A 17,059-nucleotide genomic window follows, 5' to 3' on the forward strand; every position below is an offset into this window, starting at 1 on the left:
ATATCTTTATGCTACATTTGTTCAAAGAATTGTCTTTCTGTTACAAGAATTCACCTGTACATTACATTTTCTCTAGAATATACTACTGATAATTTAAAGGAACATGTCTGAATTTGGAAACTATGTATTTTCTCTGAGTTCCATGTCTTCTGAAAACTAGCTGTTCACAAATACAGCTGTCACTGCGATTGTAGGACTGAATCACACTGTTGATTTCCTAATTTGTTGCCTGAATTATAATGACTCGAAATAAGATCAGCCTCTCTAAAGTATTTTGTCATCTTGTACTGTTGGAAAGGTAAGTGATATCAAACAGAAGTGTTGGAATTCTTTGCTAGAAGGTCTACATCTGATAGAATGGAAGTGGCAGAGATTGCTCTTTTGAGGGTAGATTTTTCTAATCCAAGCGGTTGAATTCCATAGGATCAAGTCTAAAGTGAAGGAAAGAAGATAAAGGAGGTGGATTTCCAAGTCAAAAAGACAAATACAGTAGGATATCACCTATAGGAGGAACCTAATGAACAAAACAAACAAAGGAGCAAAATAGAACCAGAGGCATGGAAACATGGAACAGACTGACAGTGACCAGAGGGGCGGGGGGCAGGGGATAAGAAGGGAAAGAAGGGGAAGGATCTAATCAATGAACAGGTGTAAATGACCCAGGGGCGTAGCCAACAGGGTGGGGTTGACTGTGGGATTGGTGGTGGGTGGGGCAGGGGAGAGCAACAGGGGAAAATTGGGACAACTGCAATAGAACAATTTTTTTTCAAAAAATTTTAAAAATCAGGAAAAAAAAGTACTGGTTTCAGGTCTAGATCTTCATGAAGTTTGGGGTATGTCAGACCACTATCTAGGTGGGAATTTCCGTGTTTATGAAATGAAAGGAACAGACATCAGTAATCTGTAAGGTACAACATGTTTCACTAAAAAGTTGGTATGGACAGAGAATAAATGGAGAAATATGGGGCCTAGCAACTAACTCTAGAATTTTTTCCCATACACGGTGTGGGGACAAGTCATACTATTAAGGACTCATAATTCTGTGTTCTTCGGTTACTATTTCACGTGTAGATTAGCATGGCTGTGGCTTTGGGAGAGATAGCATTTCCAAACCGGACTCAATTTTCTGCCTGGAATTGTTGTATGTTGTTGTATGCCTAGCGGGTTTTTTTTTCCCCGACTTCTTCTTTGCAAGGCGTTTACTTACTATGCCTATGAGCTATGATAGTGAGGCTCACTGCCAGTAAAATTTCACGGAAAAGAGTGAGAAATTTATTTAAAGGGACCACTTTTTGATAATGGCACTGTTTTGACAGTTTTTGACAGGCAATTTAAAATAATGCAACCTCCTGGATCTCTGCCAACCTCTGAAACGGGCTGTAATTTAGACTGATGGCAGCTCCTACGACCTCTATATTGGAGAGTCACCGGAATTAAAAAAAAAAATTCTCCCAACGGTTTAGGTTTATATCGAAAATCTGGCTTCAATGTTCTGACATGCAGCCATTTTATTTAATGAAAGGACTTTCTTGTCCTATACACAGCTCCATATACTTATTCTAAAGCCGGGGCAGATTTCCTGCCTTTGCGTATGCGGTAAACTCCTTCTGCTCAGATTCCGCTCCCAACCAGATTGTAAACATTCTAATGAGCTGGTTGTGGGCATGTCTGCTCTTCTCTCCCCTGGATGAAATGAGACCCGCTCGGCCCTGGTAACTCCATCCCCGCTGTCGGTCTGCAGTGCAGGGAAGTCCTGGACTGCTATAGCTCCCAGCTTCCCCCATTCATGCAAACGTGTTGCCTCGGGTTCAGAATTTGGCCCTCAAGGCCCCTGTGAAAAACAGATTCCATTACTCCCTCAGTTCTGAGAGTGAACTGCTTTTTTAAAGAGTTGTATAAGCTAAAGAGGAGCTGGGTGCGCCATAGAGGATTTTTAACTGAATTGCAATTCTCCAAATGTACCAATATATTCCAAAATTGCCAGTTGCAGGTCATAAAATATTTACATTTCCAGAGTAAATAATGTATGTTTAGTAAGAAACAATGAAATATTTACAGTTTTTCTAAAGATTCTCTATGGTTTTTTTTTTTCCTCTACCACAGCCATTTTCTTGAAGCAGGCAAAAATAGGCAACTTGGAGCGCTCCGAGAATGAGGTGGGAGCCTCTGGGAGGGGAGAGGAGGCTCTGTGGCAGTTAAGTGGGAAAGTCCCCACAAGGAAAAGAAACGACAGCTGATCTACGATATCAAGATACATATTTCATTTAGCTAAAGGTCTAGGGAGGCCTTAGCAAACACTTTTGGTATTTTTTTTACCGTTAAATTGAAGAGTCACTGGGCCCAGGTCACGTGGCACAGTCCTTTGCCAAAGCCGTGCTGCGGGAGTGTTGCACGCCTCAGAGGGTGGTATGACTTTCCACGCTTCCAAACAAAGACATTTTTCAAACCTGCCCCACGCGCTCATTGACCCTGAAGAACTCAGTCGCGGTGTTCCTGAATTCCCAGGGGCCTGTGTCTGGGAAAGCGCCTGCAGAAGCTCTTAGCAGAAGTGTAGGAATCACCTAGAGAGGCTTGCAGAGAGATCTGCAGGCCCCAGCCACAGCAGGACGCTCTAACAGCATCCCTGTAGTGTAGGGCCTGGGCGATCTTTATTTCGGAAAACCTTCCCCGGTGACTCTGGTGCGCATCCAGGTTTGGGAGTTGGGGTAGACCGCATCCTGGACCCCAACGAGATCTAGGTCCTAATGCCCGGAACCTGTGAATGTTACCTGATGTGGCCAAAGGGAGCTTACAGACATAATTAAATTAAAACTCTAGAGCTGGGGAGACTAGCCTGGATTATCTAGGCATAGCTTCCAACTTCCTCCTGCCATGCAAATGTGTCGTCTCAGGGCTGGACTCTGGCCCTCAAGGCCCCATTGAGAAATGTAGTCACTAGTATCCATATGAGAGGGAGACTTGATTGTAGAAGAAGAGGGCAAAGTGGAGATCGAGGCAAGATGCTAAGCTTCGGACTTTGAAGGCGGGGGGAGGGGCCGGGAGTCAGTGAATGCAGGTGGGCACTAGGCCCCGGGAGAAGACTGCGAAAGAGATGCTCTCCCAGGACCTCCAGAAGGAGCCGGCCCTGCGACCTCTTGGTGTTAGCCCCGTGAGGCAGATTTTGGACTTTTAACCTCTAGAACTGTAAAAGGATAATTTTGCGGTGTTTTATAAGCTCCTCTTCGTGGCCATCTGTTACAGTGGTAATAGAAACAAATACACAAACCATTGCTCTAAACCATCTCTGTTTTAATAGTCCTTTGTTGCTGAACACGATGTTTTAAACCAGAGCGTTAAGGTCCTAGGATTAAGTCAGGGGTGTCAAACTCATTTTCTGAATGTCATTTTAGGACTGTATAAATGTAACTACTCCTTAACTAAGGGCAAGGAGCTCTACATTCGGCCCTTTGAAAACAACGGGGAGGCTGATGTGGCCCCCCCCGCCCCCGGGTGAAAATGAGTTTGACAGCCCGGATTTAATCCACTCCCCACCTATGGAGGGACGCAACAGCAGGCTTGCGTCTAGAAAATACTCTCGCCCACCCCACTTCCCATCTCTGTGGAGCACCCTCCTCACAGGCACATTCCCTTGAGGCTGGCGTCGATGCCCAAAACAGAAAAGGCAGCAGAGCGGGCCCGTGGCCAGTAACTGCATCCCTCAAGCTTGGACATCAAGCAGCAAGAATTCATCATAGCCTGCCTGTGTGCTCAGCATTCTGCTCGCCACTGTGGGGAATTCAGGGAGTCAGGAGAGGCCGCTCCCCACTCTCCTGCAGACTGCAGAAACTGCAGAGCGATTACAAACTCAAGTTGCGTTTTCCAGGATTGTCAAAGCTGAGCCTCCCCTGGGTACAGAGGATATTGTTTCATTTGAGGAAGAGGACAAATGTGTCATTGCCGTTTAGAGGAAAGAAGAAGATGTCAGAACATGGGCTTCCCAGTTCTACTCTGATTAGAAGACCTGGAAATCAAATCATTTCCATAGTTGTAGGCTCCCGGTAAGCTGAGGGACCTATTACCGAATTACCTGTGCAACAATTGAAGTGTATTTTCCAAGGTGGGTGAGTGTGTGTGTGTGTGGGGGGGCGACCGCTATATTTTATCAGTATTTGTTCCTATCAGAACTCCTCACAGTGAAAGAGAAAATAAGATGGCAGCTGCAATGAGCTGGGATAGCATCTTGTTTCTATGACAACAGTGTCTGCTCTGCTCCCAGGCTCCATCTGGCATTTTCAGGCCTAACAGCCAGGTAGCATCTAAATGCTTCGTTGGGGGAAAAAAGGCATCGATGGAGGTTCTTGCACTCCGACACAAATGAACACAGCACCCGCTGCCCTTTCTAAGAAAAACAGTGAGTTACTTGCCCAGCAACAGTGTGTTATGAAGACAGACCACACAGTGCAGAGAACATGCTCGCCTCTATTTTACGGGCTAAACCAGCACAACAAGCACATACATAAACAGAGCTGTTGGGGCTGATGGGGGCCTTCTCCCAAAGGCAATCTAAGGAGGCTCCCATGGGGTGACCTCCCCTCCCTTGCTGTTCTCCTTCCCCCTCCTGCTTTGCGGGGCTGTGTGTGCTTTAGGAAATATGGATGAAGCAGCTCCTACCCCACCTTGCCTTCAGATTTTATCCTTGCTGATTACTGGTAGCTCTGCAGAATTTATGACAAGCTGCATTTCAGTCCTCCTCCACGGGCACTCGCTCACAGAAGAATGTGCTTTAAAACAGCACAATATGACACCACCGGTTTTCACCTTCCCCTTACCCCCTCTTTGAACACAATGTAAGGAGAGCCCTTCCTCTTTCATCCTTGGCAACACCGGCATTAAGAAGATAACATCTTCACAAAGACACAATTAATCTAAAATACGATGCAGGGTGATTTCACAGCTAGGTTGTCATGCAATATTTGGGACACACTTGTATGAAACGATTATCCATTGTTTATCTGACATTCGGATTTAACTGGGCATCCTGTATTTTTGTTTGCTAAGTCTGGCAACCCTATTTATAGACAGAAATATAGGCCTCCTCAATGCAGCCGGTCACTTAGACTTTGATACAGTATACTGAAAGGTCAGTACTTTGAACTGAGTATCGATTTCCAGCATTTTCAGGTTATTAAAAGGAACATTTAAATGTTTATTGTTTATGCCAGAAACGGTTGTTTACATCAAACCTTTGCCTACATTCATCATTCCCTTTGGGCAACACAGAGTCCAGAGGCACCTGCTCTGTGCCTGGCACCGTTCCAGGAGCTGGGAATCAGGGGCACGCAAGACCACCAGGGGCTCCCTCACGGACCGGACACTCTGCTGTGGCTCCTGGATTTCATTTCAGGATGTTTGTGTACAAGCACTTTGATACACAAAGACCCACCCAATATGGTCCTGTCCTCCAAGAGCAGATAAACTGTCCTAGGTTAGGTGTCCCTTACCCACCTTCAAATTTCCCCAAACCTCGTCAATCAATCCAAGTAGTTTCACAGACATCAAGTCGCAGCGCTAATCCAAATTGTCATTTTTCACTTCCTTTGTCCTTCGGTATCCCAGATGAGGAGACAACTGACCCTGAGAGATTTGGACATTACCTGGTGCCCCTCCACCATCAGTTTCTGAAATCACCTTGTGCCCTAGCTGGGACCCGTCCACTCAAGGGTCCTTGCTCTGTCCTCTTCCCCTCCTGAGCCCGCACTGGAGATTTGGACACCAGTGATATTTACCTTCCTTCTCTCTTCCCGACTCCTTCTCACTGAGGGCTTTTATTACTAATTGTTTAGTTGTTTGTTTCAATTTACTAACTGAACTTTTCATCTGTAAGCATTGAGTATTATTTTCCCCCTATAGCCTATTTTCTCTTTTATTTTACTCTGCCTCTCCTAACCTCACTCAAAAATAAGTAAAATGGGGGGAAGAGAGAGTCAGTGACTTGCTCAAGGTCACATAGCCAATTATCAACCCAACTGAGCCCTAGACCTGGGTCCACACCCTCCATCTCTACCCAGGGATGTGGAATCACTTCTCCACCCAGGGACCAGTGCTCAGCGGTCATCTTCTTATTCTTAAAATGCAAGCATTCCCCTACAGAACTGTCTTATGGCCTTCCACTACATTTGGAATAGAATCTGAACCCTTTGCCTTGCCTTCAAGGCCCTGCAGGGTTGGGCCCTGACCCTTTCACCAACCCCATCTGTGCAACGATCCCACTGGCTTCCTCTCCGTCCTTGTGAGGCCGGTTCTGTCCACCCCGGGGGACTTGGTGGAAGCATAAATTTGTCGTTCACACTATGGCAGCTCTCTGCCCCACGCTGTTAGATTTTACACCGACGCCAGGTCCATGTGTGTTGAATTAATGCATGTGTTTGCTTCTCATTCCCCCAGTAGGCTCCATGAGCACAGAGGGCTCATTCATCTTGTTCATTGCTGTGGCAGAACCCGGGACACAGTAGCTCTTCGGTGTTTACTTAGTGAATCACGCTCGGGGTCATTCCTCAGGGCCTCATCCTAAAGTCCTGCCACCGCTCTCGAGGCGCTGAAGTCCTAGTCTGCCTTGTAAACCATCGAGACAGGCAACCAATCAGAGGCCGGGAATGAATAAAGGAAAGCCGAGCTGTCTGGTCACTTACATAAAAGAGCGTAGCGGAGGCATAAAGGAAATGGAAACAAACTTTCTGGCCTCTGCAGTGTTCAGCTTACACTGGGACACGGGAGATTTGAATCCCTTTATCTACTTCTAGAGGAGAGTATCACGTCTCGTCTACAGCTACAGCCTTCTGGACCGAAGCATCCTGTTTTATGAATAATAGCACCTGGAAGTTAGAGAAAAGACACCACAAAAGAAAACGACAGCGTTTAAAATACAACAATTACCGAAATCAAATCATCTTTAGGACACTCTTTTGACAAGTTCTCTTCGGTTTCACTGATTTCTTCTCAGAGAATGACCATGGATCTTTTTTATGAGTGCTGGGCTCCCACCTGCGCGATCCTTGCGCTCCTTCGCTGGGGGCTATGGCGTGAGAAAGCGCGGGTTCTCAGCACTGCTAACACCTCGAAAAAGGCAACGGCCAAACTAGATCATCCAAGGGTTTAGGGACCCTTGGATAATCCTGCATGGATTTGTACAGCCCTGCATGTACACATTCCCCGAGCAGAATAATGAGGTGTAACAGGCACAGAATTAGGAGACTGCCACATTTCAAATGATGATGTATGTGTACAACTCGAGCAATTCTAGCGTTTTGCAACATTTCCTTATTTGTTTTCAGATATTTACATTTCTTTCACTCTCTTTATGTATCCTCCTAAATTTATGCCAAAACTTATGATTACCTATGGAATAATCAGCTTATGCCCTGTTTGAAATGTTTCTTAGTGAGCTCTTTTACTTAAATGCTAATTAATTGTTTTCTTCAACCATCTTACAGATTCTCCACATTCTATTATCAACACACCTGCAATGTCGGATAAAAGATAAAGTTTATGAGCCATGTAAACTACGATACAACATTCTGAATTGTCTATGGCATTGTGAAGGGAAAATAATGGCAGTGTCTGAATTTTATAATATAATACTATTGTACTAAGGCTGCTAAAGTCATTTTAAACATTGGGAGCATAAAGTAGTTTTATCTTGATAAATGAGCAATATTGTAAGTTGTTTTAAGAATAAATAGGATTTATGGTTCACTCTACATACACACATATGTGTCCATGTGCAAATTAAATATTTTTCCAACTTCCCAGAGTCACTGTGACTAACTCATAGATGGTAATAGAAATATTAAAATTTATCCCAGATTTCCAAATAATCGCTGTGACTAATTCACTCAGGTGCGTAAAATCTTCATAGAAATTTCTTCATAGAAATATATTGATCACTGATTTAAATTCGAACCCATTCCACAACTGAAGAGTTAATTATTTAATAAGTAACCAAGTACTTATTAGGTAAACAAGGAATATATTAATGACTAAAACATGGAAGTGGTAAGAAAAAATCCTTACATTTCTCTTTTAATTCTTTCTCTATAATCCTAAACCATTTACATTTATTGTCATGGAAACGCCAACTGGATACAATGAAATTGCAAGCCCCTTATTTTCTTCACCTGTAATCGCAAATTTTTCTTGCTGTACTTATATTGTATACCCAGTAAGTAGTTACTGAGTAAGTGAACAGACGATACAAGGTGGCAAACAGTGGTTTCCAAGTTTTGTTTGCTGGGGCTCACAGGCTAATCTCTTGGGCAGGGCGCCTGAGCAGCCTTCCCAGGCCCTAGGCCGCCTTCTGATCTCTGACAATGTGGGAATCCAAGTTCACAGGCTATGCTGCATCTTTTCTTCTTCCAAAGATTTTGATGTTTAATCACTCCCGACATGTTAATGGAATTTTTATGCAATGTAGTTCACAACCAAAAAAAGTTTGGTTTTCTTAATAAGGAACCAAGAATTGACAACACAAGGAAGATCTTTTATTGGAGCAGAAGGAATTAGGAAGGAGTTCTAGACCTAGCTCAGGCGTTAGTTGCCTGTGCAATGCTGGGGAAATCCATCAGCCTCCACGGCCTCAGTGTTAACATAAAATAAAAAGATTGTCAAGACGTTTTCCAAAGTCCATTAAATGGCTAAAAAGACTTTGAGTATAATAGGAACAAGGCAGTCATCAAAATTTTTAAAAAATCTTAACTATTTCCCACAAATTAACTTTTAAGAATTGTTAGATGGGTTGAGTTGCATCCCCAAAACGATAGGTAAAAGTCCCAACCCATGGGGAGCTCAGAATGTGACCTTATTTGGACACCGGGACATTACAGATGTAGTTAATTAAGATAAGGTCACACGGGAATAGGATGGGCCCTTTAACCCATATACCTGGTGTCCTAATAAGGAGAGGAAACGAGACAAAGAGGCGGAGACACATAGAGAGAACTCCGAGGGATCAGGAAGGCAGAGTGGGTGCATCTGAAGGCCGGAGAACAAAGATCACAAACAACAACCGGAAGCTACAAAGAGGCAAAGCACAGGTTCTTTGTCTGGAGTCTCAGAGGAACTATCCCCAGGGACACCTTGATTTGATTTCAAACTTTGGATCTCCACTGCTGTGAGAGAGTAAATTTTTGTTATTCTAAATCACTCTGTTGTGGTACTTTATGGTAGTAGCCCTAGGAAACTAATATAAATATTAAGAAACAAATATGATACTTTGTATGCAAATTTAACTTTTATTTTTACACGTTGGATGTGTAGCTGGTTAAATAAGCACTTATATCAAGGTATGACCCATTCTCAATTATTCTTCCTTAGATCACATTTAAATTTAATACATTATAGATGTGTTATACTACTAACCCACATCCTAGAAGTCTGAAAATATCTTCAGAAAAAATATTAATTTGTTGCTGATAAGCATTTGTTAGGAAATGCATCTGCCTTAAAATGAAACAGAAGTGCTGAAATAGTCTCATTTTGTCCAGCCTCTCGTTTTGGAGGCAGTAAATGAAGTGGTTTAGGGTTTGCCTTGATAGATGATCAGGGTTCAAATCCTGATTCTGCTATGTGACCTTGGACGAGTAACTTGGCTCTCTCACCTTGGTTCTCCACGTGGAAATAGTAAAAGCATTTATCTCACAGGGTTGTTGGGTTGATTAACAGGCTCTTTAGTGTGTCTAACCTACCGCCACAGACAGACTGCAAGAAGCAACTCTGACATGCCACCCACCTGCTAGAAAACATTGCATGTTCCTCCATCAGATACAAGAAAATGTTGGACAACGTCCAAAAGCTGGATCCATCTTACTTTCTGCTTTCCTTCTCCCTTAATCACTTCTACTGAATTCCCACCCTCCTTGAAAATCCAGCTCATATTTTACCCACTACTGAGAAGATTTCCCAGACACCTAAATCAGACTTACCATTCTCCCTCTAACATATTCCCATAGCACAAGGGTGAGACTCTTATACGTATCCTGCCTAAGAATCATTTGTGCCACTGTGTCCCATCTGACAGGTTATGACCTTCAGGAGGGCAGGGCCTGTGCCTTTCAATGTTGTATCCCCCACAGTACCTAACAAAGATTTTACACTTAGTAGCTGCTCAATAAATGGTTGTTAAACTTGATTGAACCCACATTTTTTTTGGCAGATGCCATAAGCAAAACATAAGATAAATGAATTATTTTTCTTCTTTCCATTGCAATATACATGCCCTGGGCTAGTGGGTATCTGCAAGCCTGCTTTAGAGTGTAGGGAAGTCATCCATCTAAGAAAGGGGAGGTAATGCATTTTAAATCACAAGAGCAGTATAGCCTTATATAGGGCCTTCTAGCAAAGCAATTATTGATGGCTCAATAACCCAGGTGCTGGTATGATTATGAACACAAGTCTGAGGTTTACAGACAATGAGCGATCCTAACTTTTATACTCCATAGGTATGCAACTCAATAAAACACGCACAGATGGAAAGTTTAGATCTGAGAATCATACGTGGGTATCATAATGCAAATAATTGGTTTTCTGTCTACAGAACATCTGTTGAAACATCTGAAAGTAGTTGTTTATACTGCTGCCAAAATGCTGAAGAAATATAATAATTCTCCAATGAGGTTAGAAATATCTGGGGGAAAAATACTTTTTATGTAGTTCTGTTTTTATTAAATCCCATTGTTATTTCTCTAACATGGCATGTAGGAGATGCTCAATAATATTCGTTGAATGAGTAGCAGAGACTCATTAAACAGTTGTTGAATGAATCATTTCTCTTTTTTTAGATTTACAAGATTCATTTTCAGAAAATAGTATGCTCTAGTTTTACAATGTCATATAACATTTTTATTTGGCATAAATTCAAGTAATGCTACTCTTGCTCTGAGGTATATCTATAAGGAAAAGTGTATTACTAAAGCTAGATATAGAATAGCAATATTTTTTTTCATTTTTATTGAATGTATTGGAGTGACACTGGTTAACAAAATTATACAGGTTTCAGGTGCGCAATGCTACAACACATCATCTGTACACTGTACTGTGTTTTTACCAGCCCAAGTCTCCATCTATCACCTTTTATCCTCCCTATATATCTTTTTTAAAGATTTTATTTATTTATTTTTAGAGAGGGAAGGGAGGGAGAAAGAGAGAGAGAGAGAAACATCAATGTGCTGTTTGCTGGGGATCATGGTCTGCAACCCAGGCATGTACCCTGACTGGGAATCGAACCTGCAACACTTTGGTTCCCAGCCTGCGCTCAATCCACTGAGTTACACCAGCCAGGGAGCCTCCCTATATATCTTACTATGTTACTTCCACTCATTATTATGAGACACTTTTAAAATTTGAATTGTGGAATTGCATAATCACATTTGCTTTCACAAATAGAGCAAAACATCCTGCTAATGTCTATAGTTGCGGTTCCTCAAAAAAAGACTCAAATTTAGGATTTAAAGGCACCAAAATATTCCAGGATTTGAAGAAGATGAAGAAGCCATTTCTCCCAATAACCTCTTCCCAGAATTTCCAGCAGCTCTCTCTCTCTTCCTCCTGGGTGAGTGAGACAACTGGGCTCCTTTCAGGCTGGCCTGCTTGCACTCTGCCAAGTTCAGTACAGAAAGAGCATGTTAAATAATGAATGTGAGTTTGAGAGTAACTAATAAAATTAGAATGTTAAAGAACAGCATGCTTCTGAAAACCAGCCTCTTTATGAGGATGCTCCCTGTGCAAGTCCATGGGAACTAACTCTGAAAGGACTGATACTAATTAGTCATAAATTTATCTTCAGGAAGCCCCGTCCTTTGGCGGCTGCCATGGCATAGCCTCTGAACGCGTGCTCAAAGAAAAGGGCTTAAACTGAAATTTCAGCTTTGTTTTTCATCCTCGAACAGATAAAACAGTTAAATTTATTTCAGGATTTCTCACAGGGATCTGTGTGATAGGGGATTATAAAGTTGTAAAAACGGGTATTTATGAGGAGTTTTCAATGAAATGCTAACATGCTTGTGATATGTAAGAGGAAAAAAGACCAGAATCCAAAATTCAATGTATGAGCTCTGATCCCAGATTTCTTGATTTCAGAGCTTGCTCTGCCATGTACTAGATATGCAAATTTGGCAAGATGCTTACTTGTTCTGTGCCTCAGTTTCCTCAACTATACCATGAAAGTAATAATAAAAAATAATTGCAAGAGGATAGAGAGTGTCCAGAATAGTGCTTGACAAACTTACTCAATAAAGAATAATTATTATTATTACTCATTCACAGTATTTTCAAGTCTGTAAAGGAAAAAATGCAAGATGAGGAGGATTACCTGGAAGGCAAGGACCAAAATGTTATTACTGTTGGCTTCTACATGATGTTTGTGGGCAATTCTTTTCTACTTCATTCCACTTTGCAGTGTGTCTTCTTCCAAAGTTTAAAAATTACGTTTTATGCATTCATGGCTTGGAAATGAAGTTGGAAATTTGGAATAGGTTAAAAGTTATAACCGATTGTACTATAGCATTATGAAATATTAATTAAGTCTATTATACAGATGATGTGCCAGAAATTACATTTAGTTTGTTTTACTTAATTCTAAATACATTCTAAGCAGAAATTACTTTTTCAAGTTTAGGCAATGTCAATTTAACATTCAGGAGTCAAGTCGCGTGTTTATCATAATCTTCATATTTTGACCTACTAAAATTAAAAATATTTTATTTTTTAATTTAAAAATTCTCATTCCAAAGCCCCAAAGGTGCCTTTCATGTGTAATCTTTAATTAGCAACCACTTCGGTCTCTGACACATATTGCGCAGATATTGAAGTGTTAATATTACTGCAGCTTGATTACAAAGGGCGATGAGTAATTTGAAAGCAGACACAAAAAGATATGCCCTGATTACAAAGGAATGATTAAGGCAGAATGTCAGACATTGCTCATTTACAGGAGTCTTTGCCACATTCAGAGGCTAAGACTTTGCAAAAGTTTATATTTAGAAACACGGATACTTGGTCCTTTTCATACTGGGTGTTTGTGCCTTGGAGATAGGTCACCCCAAGCCCAAGTAAAGGCCTAAGAAGCCTCGGGGGCCGCAGGGTCACAGCAAAACACCTGCACGCAGATTGGGTCAAAGGGGCCGCCGTAGCCTCCGTCCCGTCTGGCCTCGCGGAGCGGAGGTCACAGCCTTCGGGAGGGTTGCACCCGATAATAGCACTGTTAGCAAATCCACATTTTGCTGAGGGCCCGAGCACATTGAGAACCTTGTCTCTCCAAAGAAAGCGGGCTGAGAGGTAAAGGCGGAGGCCAGGAAGGGCTGCTGCCCAGATGGCTGGGGAGCCGACGCCCGGGGTCTCTCCCTTTTTTAAGGGTTATTTTATTCTCATGCGAGAAAAAAGTGGAGAGAGAGAAACGTGAAAGATCGGTTTCCTCCCGCCTGCGCCCCTACCAGGGATCGAACCGGTACAGAGGCGTGTGCCCTGACCCGGGATCCGGAATGGAACCGGAGACCCTGCGGTTACCGACCAGGCTCCAACCGACCGGCCACACCGGCCGGGACTGGGGCCTCCATGTTGCCCCCAAGCGGAAAAGAAAACAAGGGAAGGGGCCCAAGCCTGGTCCGGGCGGCGCTGTGCTCGGCGGGGGAAGAGGCACCGTTTGAGGCTGGTGTCCCACGTGGAACGAGGGCAGATGGAAGAGAAACCCAGTCTGTTCTGCAACTGAGGGACCAGGGCCAGGGCTGGGCTGCGAGGTGGGCCGGGCAGCCCAGGACCCCCAGGTCTCTCCCCACCGGGTGTGGGCGCTGTCGGTGCTGTGGACAGGAGACCCGGAGCTGGAGGCCGATGTGGGAACAGCCCTAGAATAATCCTTCTTCTTTATTGTGCTTTCCAGGATCCTCACACTCGGCTATAAAATATTTAAGTGGGAGAAAAAAAAGGATCCGGGAGCCAGGGCCGAAATGAGTTTGGAATCCTTGTTTCAGCATATCATCTTCTCCGAGCATCGGGCCGAGGAGAGTCGCCGCTTGATGCGAGAAGGTCCGTGGGGCACTTGGCACTGTGCGTGGGGCCTCTGTCTTCTGAAGGTGGGGGCTTGGAGCGGAAGGAGGTCCCCAAAGCAAAGGCCAGGGCCCTTAGCGGAGGCTGCTTTCCGCGTGGAGGGAAAGACAGCTGAAAGGTGCCTTAGCCCGGGTTGCAGAAATGGGGACTTGAGAAAGATTGATGTGCTTAACGATTTAATTTGTCTTCCAGTCAGGTCGGAAATAAACAGATGTCGTGAAAAAATTAAGAAAGCAACAGAGGAGCTGAATGAAGAGAAAATCAAGTTGGAATCTAAGGTATTGACATGGAGAGCATGCTCATTTATCACTTGAAAAAGTGTTTTAACTTGACTTTCTGAGGGTATTTTACTGTTTAACTAGTTGCGCTTCAAGTAGGAAGCAGGCTAGTTAGGCTGGTTGGCCAGGTCCATGTGGCCCGGGAACATTTAAAGTTCCGAATCCAGTGACACCTTCCTGTCTAGTATGAATTTGTCCTAAAGAAACCAGTTTAAGTAAAAAAAAAAAAAAAAAAAGAATTCGTGATTCATACTGGGGGATGGTTCAAGTTTTAAAAGAGCACGATGTCATTGGAAAAATAATTGTTCCATAAGTGGTTTGTGCGGTATATACATTTTGAATCATAAATCATTTAGGAAGTGGACTAGGCTGATATAACTATTGAATGTAACTTTCAGATGAGTGTCTGCCTTTTGTTTTTCACTTCTCGACCACATTTTGGACATGCTTTTCATCCAAAAGCAGGTGCTTTCCACAAACATCTCTTTTCTGCAGCATTTGTTCAGTTCTGTTGTTCTAAATAGAAGTGAGGGGATCTGGCGGTCTCCTGCAGGAGGATGTTGAAGGGTGGGTGGAATTTCCGAGAGGCAGAGCAGTGGGAGAAAAGAGTTTGGGGCTGGGCAGGATGGGAACAAGAGAGAGGCATCTGGTAAGGTATATTGGGAGAGAAATCTACCAGGGCAGAGGGCTGATGACTGGTGGGGTAAACCATTGCAGGTTGTTGACTGGGGAGCTGTGTGGTAACAGTGGTTTTCAGAAGTCTCTCTGAGCCGGGGGAGGGTGGGAGCTGAGAACATGGTCAAGTGTATCACAATGAAGGCCTTGCTATGGGCGGGAGCAGACAGTCATGCAAACATATTTATTCAACTCCTGAAGATGTATGTACTAAGCAAGCAGTGTGCAATGGGAAATCTGTTTGAGGAAGCCTGTTTTCTTAAACTATGCCGATTTTACCTTGACGCTGTGAGGAATTTTCAGTTCTCTTTTTGAATAGAGTAATCACAGATCCTTTCTGCACCTGGAGAGCTACTGCTCTCCCTTCCAGGTCTTGCTCAAGCATCACGTGGGAAGCCCTCCCTTGGGCATCTTGGAAGAGATTTTTTATATAATATTCGGTGTACCACCTTACAATTAAACAATACATATTTGTGCTGTGTCCTTCACTATTTTGTGAGCAATGTATCTGGAATTTTTTTCTCACCTGCTTTTTTATTCCCACAGCCTATACCCAATGCCTAGCACAAAAAACGTTAGCATTTTAAGTGAAATAGTGAGTACCAATGATGACATAGTAGGGAGAATTGTGCTATCTTTTAAAATAGAATTTGGAACTCTTACTTAGTGAAACCTTAGGTCCTGTTTTGCCTGTGAGTAGCAGATAAACTAGCTGCTAACAACAGTGCTAAAAGCTGATGGGATGGGCAAAGCATTAAGAATGTCATGATGTAGCTTTCTTTTTCTTTTAAAAGAATTAAGATACTTTCAGGATTGCCAACTAGAAGCTATTAGAAATAGCAGGCAAAACATGTTCAATTAGGTAATGCATGGTGAACACTGACTGCGCACTGCCTACATGCTGGGCGCTGTTGCACATGCTAACCTTGGACCGCTCCGTCAGTCCAGGTGGACTCCTGTGATTGGGCCCCATCTTTAATCCCCTGCTCGGCGAGGGGAGGAAACCAAGAGGTTAAATGACTTGTCTGTATCATATAATTTAAAAACAGAACTACTGTAATGCAAGTGGGACAGAGTATTTTACTAAAACAGATTTTTGAACTCAAACTTCTCTTGTTATATTTAATAATGTATCTGAAGCTTTTGCATCTAGCTGAGGGCAATATTTTTTAAAAGGTCACTTATGTAAGTTTTTGTACAAAATGTAGTTTTCTCGGATTCATGAAGATACTGACCTGACAGATAACAAATGTTAGAAAATAAAAGATTTACTCTTTCAATATTTCTTTGGAAAAAATTAGGTTTACTCTCTATAGTATTTTCTTTGTTAGCTAGTTTTGCTGGAAAATGGAAGTGTAATTTGTTGATATATATATATATATATATATATATATATACATAAAAAATGTTGACACAAATATTTATACTTGAGGTAAGAGAGAGTACATCCCTAACATTGTTTAGAAACATTTGCTGAAATTACTAATTAATATAGTCTGTTAAATGTGCATTGCTCTTTAATCAGTTCATATATGTGGGCAATAATACAATGGTAACTTACTGATAAAATTAACATGAAGGTCATAGTCCATATAATATTATGTGATTTATAATATAGTCAACTGGTGTGTGTGCATATGTGTGTATAAGGGTTTTAAAAGTGGAACCACAATTATAGTGTAAATGATTAATAGGAAGAACTGAAGAAGTAATAATAAATTGATTTCTCATTCTTTTATTCTCAGAGTTAATTATATGGCTGCCAATAACAATGAAAATGTATTTATTTGCATATTTGACTCGGCATTTATTGGCCAATCTATCAAGTAGAAGCAGTATGAAGAGAAACTAGAACAGAATTTGAATAGGACAGTGAAACATTCAGAAAATATTTTGTGCCTCTACCTTAGAAGTTGTTTGTGACAAAAAAAAATGTACTTAGGAAGTACAGTATTCACTTTTCTCCCATTCTGTAAAACTCAGGTAGCATGTAATTAGAACTGGAATGATAGCATTTGCCTTTTAGGGCTCGATGA

General features: G+C 42.3%; 1 protein-coding gene across 1 annotated transcript in view; it reads left to right on the top strand.

The window, feature by feature from the left end:
* Nucleotides 1-13,937: 13,937 nt before the first annotated feature.
* Nucleotides 13,938-17,059, top strand: part of CCDC172 (coiled-coil domain containing 172) — a 53,879-nt gene continuing 50,757 nt past the window's right edge. The window contains exons 1-2 of the mRNA XM_036027529.1: nt 13,938-14,049; nt 14,263-14,348. Coding sequence (XP_035883422.1) covers nt 13,971-14,049; nt 14,263-14,348 — 165 coding nt within the window. The 5' untranslated portion in view covers nt 13,938-13,970. The remainder of the gene's footprint in view (nt 14,050-14,262; nt 14,349-17,059) is intronic.

Source organism: Phyllostomus discolor, chromosome 5 (assembly GCF_004126475.2).
Source record: "Phyllostomus discolor isolate MPI-MPIP mPhyDis1 chromosome 5, mPhyDis1.pri.v3, whole genome shotgun sequence".
NCBI classification, from domain to species: Eukaryota; Metazoa; Chordata; class Mammalia; order Chiroptera; family Phyllostomidae; genus Phyllostomus; species Phyllostomus discolor.